The sequence below is a fragment of the Microtus ochrogaster genome, chromosome 7 (genome assembly GCF_000317375.1).
Source record: "Microtus ochrogaster isolate Prairie Vole_2 chromosome 7, MicOch1.0, whole genome shotgun sequence".
NCBI classification, from domain to species: Eukaryota; Metazoa; Chordata; class Mammalia; order Rodentia; family Cricetidae; genus Microtus; species Microtus ochrogaster.
The window spans coordinates 13,147,130-13,150,803 of record NC_022014.1 but is presented as its reverse complement, the minus strand read 5'-3'; the positions used below and the strand labels follow the sequence as shown (position 1 = coordinate 13,150,803).

At 49.8% G+C, this 3,674-nt stretch overlaps 1 protein-coding gene across 1 annotated transcript in view; it reads left to right on the top strand.

The window, feature by feature from the left end:
- Cpped1 (calcineurin like phosphoesterase domain containing 1) overlaps nt 1-3,674 on the top strand; it is a 129,395-nt gene that overhangs the window by 99,431 nt on the left and 26,290 nt on the right. Inside the window, exon 3 of the mRNA XM_005349326.2 lies at nt 1,098-1,520. Within this exon, the coding sequence (XP_005349383.1) occupies nt 1,098-1,520 (423 nt within the window). The remainder of the gene's footprint in view (nt 1-1,097; nt 1,521-3,674) is intronic.

Sequence of the window (3,674 nt, the reverse complement as noted above, 5' to 3'; positions counted from 1 at the left end):
CACTGTCCACGCTGTCTGTGGACTGTATAAAGGGTCACAGCATTAGGAGGGCTGAGGTCCACTGTCCACGCTGTCTGTGGACTGTATAAAGGGTCGCAGTGTTATGATGACTGAGGTCCACTGTCCACGCTGTCTGTGGCAGCTGTCTGGAGTTGCGTTCTAACTCTGCTTTCCTTTTCTCATTAAGTCCTCATGACATCACAGGCAGGTGGAGTGGACAGTGGTAATCTAGAGGAAGGACTTATGCTCACATCACAGGCAGGTGGAGTGCACAGTGGTAATCTAGAGGAAGGACTTTTGCTCACATCACAGGCAGGTAGAGTGCACAGTGGTAATCTAGAGGAAGGACTTTTGCTCGTCCCTGTCATAAACTGGTGCTTCACACATGGTTGATGCTTAGTAATACTTGTTGAAATAATTCACACAGAGAGGCTCTGAAAAACAGATGTGGAATTGAATTGGTCATTTCAATATCCATTTATTAAAGCTTTAATACATTATTACAGGAAGTGCAGAAGCCAGCAATCTGAAGAAAGAGAGTGCTGGTTGCCCACACATTTTCCAACCCTCTATCCAAATAATCATTTCCATTCTGAGTCCTGCAGGCCAGAGTGGGAGGGAGGATGTGCTGAGCGCTAAGATGCTGGGCCTGTGTGTGCCTTGTTGAGCTGCTGAGGGAACACAGACCGCCTCTTCCGTGCTGGGACTCTTGGCACATTGATCGCTAGGTCCAAGATTTCTCCCTCAAGGTTCTGATGGATTTTGCGAGACCAGATAGATACATGTGTGAGGTCCTTGTTCAAAACCAGGTCCACACAAACCCAGCACAAGGATGGCCAGATGCACCTTGGGGCAGCGGGGAAGTTGCTTCTCTGCTGTCTGATCTCACAGACACTGAACTTCTCAGGTTGCAGAAATGAGCAGAATGTGTTGTTCCCCTGTAAGGAGTAGACAGGTACCCGATTCATCATCTTGCTTCCAGCGGGCGCTTACTTTTTGACAGTTCTATACCATTTATTTCCTAGTCTGTCTTATTTCATGTGAGTAGATAGGGAAATAGCTCCAGCCCTCTCAGGTGGTCACCCTTTGTCTTCTAGGAACTCGCTGGCGGAAGGAACAGACCAAGGACCTGCAGCAAGTACTAAAGGCCATCGACCAAGACATTCCACTGGTGCTGGTCAGTGGCAACCATGACTTGGGCAACATCCCCACCGCCGAGACCGTGGAGGAGTTCTGCCAGACATGGGGAGATGACTACTTCAGCTTCTGGGTGGGGGGCGTCCTCTTCCTGGTGCTCAATTCCCAGTTCTTTTACGATGCCTCCAAGTGCCCTGCACTGAAGCAGGCCCAGGACCACTGGCTGGACCAGCAGCTGAGCATTGCGGAGCAGCGGAAGTGCCAGCATGCCATCGTCTTCCAGCACATCCCGCTGTTCCTGTGCAGCATTGACGAGGAAGACGACTACTTCAACCTCACCAAGGCCGTGCGGAAGGAGCTGGCAAGCAGGCTTACTAGAGCAGGTAACGCCTGGAGCCTGGGGGTGTCCCCTTCTTTCTATCACTCAGCAAAGTGAAAAGGAGACAGAGTTCCAGAGGGACTGGTTCTCATCCCAGTTCATTACTCACCAGTAGTTTGGCTGTGGACAAGTTGCCAAATCCTTCCTGCCTCAGTTTCTGCAGATATCATAGGCTGGTCACGAGCAGTAATCCTAGGAATTGTGTAGGATGGCCCCTGACCTCTGAGCACCAACCTGAAGTAAACACCCACATTTGAGGATGGGCGCCTTGGAGGTGAGGGGTCCTAGCAGAAGAGCTGGAAACAGCCTTCTTCATCTCTGTGGGAAGCATGAACTGGCTGGAGGATAGGTAAGCCTTGAGAAGAGGCATCCTCCCACCGTCCTCATGAACCATGCCGGAAACCTGGGCTAAGGCTGCATAGAGGGGTCTTGGGATCTTCATGGGTTCACCTGTACGGGAGTACATTGTGGTTCCTTCCTGAATTAGGACAGGGAGATAGATGTATGTATAAAATCTCTCTGATGTAGACTTGCAACTTACCATTTGTGTGATCTACAAGTGTGCAATCGGGTAATGAAGATGCCCTGTTTTTAAAGCTATATCTTAGCCATTGATGGCATAACTCCCTTGTGCTAGCCCCTGCCACCTGCCCCTCCTCAGATCCCCTCCCTCTAAAGAAATGGAATGCTCTGGGTTTCTTGCCTAAGTGATCAGCGGTTTCCAGGACTCCAACTAAGACAGCTGTGTGTCCTGTCCCCAACTCCCCTCTTAGACTTCTCCACAGCTTATTCGTGTGGAACTCTTGGGACATGTGAATTCTTTCATTTGGTTATTACACGAAGAAGCAGGGAAGGAGGTATCTCACCCAGGAACCAGAATTTATTAAACAGAAAAACAAAACTTAAAAAAAAATCCTCACTACTCTTTTCTTCATCTTCCAATGTTCAGTGTGTTTTCATTTATTTGCGAAAGTCCAATGGGCTGCTTCTGAGACATTTTACAAAAAGCTTGCATGATGAGAGACATTTTCCAACTGTTCCACAGAGATGAGGTTGGGAACTTCCACTAAAGGCCTTTGAAATTTTATGCCATGCTTGAGTTAGTGTGGAAAATGTTTTATGCCAAGGAAGCATCGTGGCAGGGTGGTACCCACTCCACTGTGGAGATGGTTTGCAACAGAGAGTGAAGCCAGTAGAACATTCAGTGCCACCAAAACCAGTCCTTCCACAACAAATAGTAGTCGGTGCAAATGCAGCTCCCTTCCTGCTCTCTGTTCTTCTTCTGTCAACTCCTCAAGGTAGCATGTGGGTCTGGGCTGCCTGGCCCACGGCAGAGCACATGCCATCTGTGAGGATGCCCAGATGCTGAGAGGACCCACGGTGTTAGCAGGGCAGCCTTGGAGAACATGGGGTAGCTGGCCACCCAGAGCGCAGAGGGCCTTGCGTGTAGGATACAACAGCTCTAACAGATTCTGGAACCAGGTGTCTTGTCAGCATGTCTACCCAGGAGTGTGTATGCCTCCGAGGTGAATCTCATGGCCCATCTGGCAAAGGCTGATCCACAACCATGAGGCTGGACAAGCCCTGGCCATGCAGCCCCTTCCCATAGGCAGAGCTAAACAGGAAGACAAATTACAATTTGAAAGTTGCTTTGTGAGCATGAGGCAGAGCAAGAGTTCACCTTCCTTTTCTATTCCTGGTGGATATCAGACCCTGGCATCCTGCGGGCTCTGGGCTCAAAGGGGCCTCCTTGCCTGGCAAGATTGTGTTCATCCATGGGCCTGTTTCATGAAGAAGCTACATAGCCAGGCCCTCAGAACCCTCTCCTACCCCAGCCCAAGATCCAGCTCCTTAGCTTGCCCTTCCCAGAGCCTTTTGCCCTGATTGCCTCCATGTCACACGGCAAAACCTGTTCAGTGTTCACCTTTTCCGTATAAAGCTCCTTTCTCCACAATTCTTTGTCAGTGTTTCCTTGATCCCAGAGCTTGTCAAGGGGGTTGCAAGTGTTGACATTGTTATGATACAGTGCCAGTGGGACCCTAGCAGGTAAGGACCACGGCAGGTGACAGAATACACAATGCAGACATAGTTTGGCTGTGGAGTTTATTGAGAGGAGAGGAGGGTAGGAGAGAGGAAGAGAGAGAGAGAGAGAGAGAGA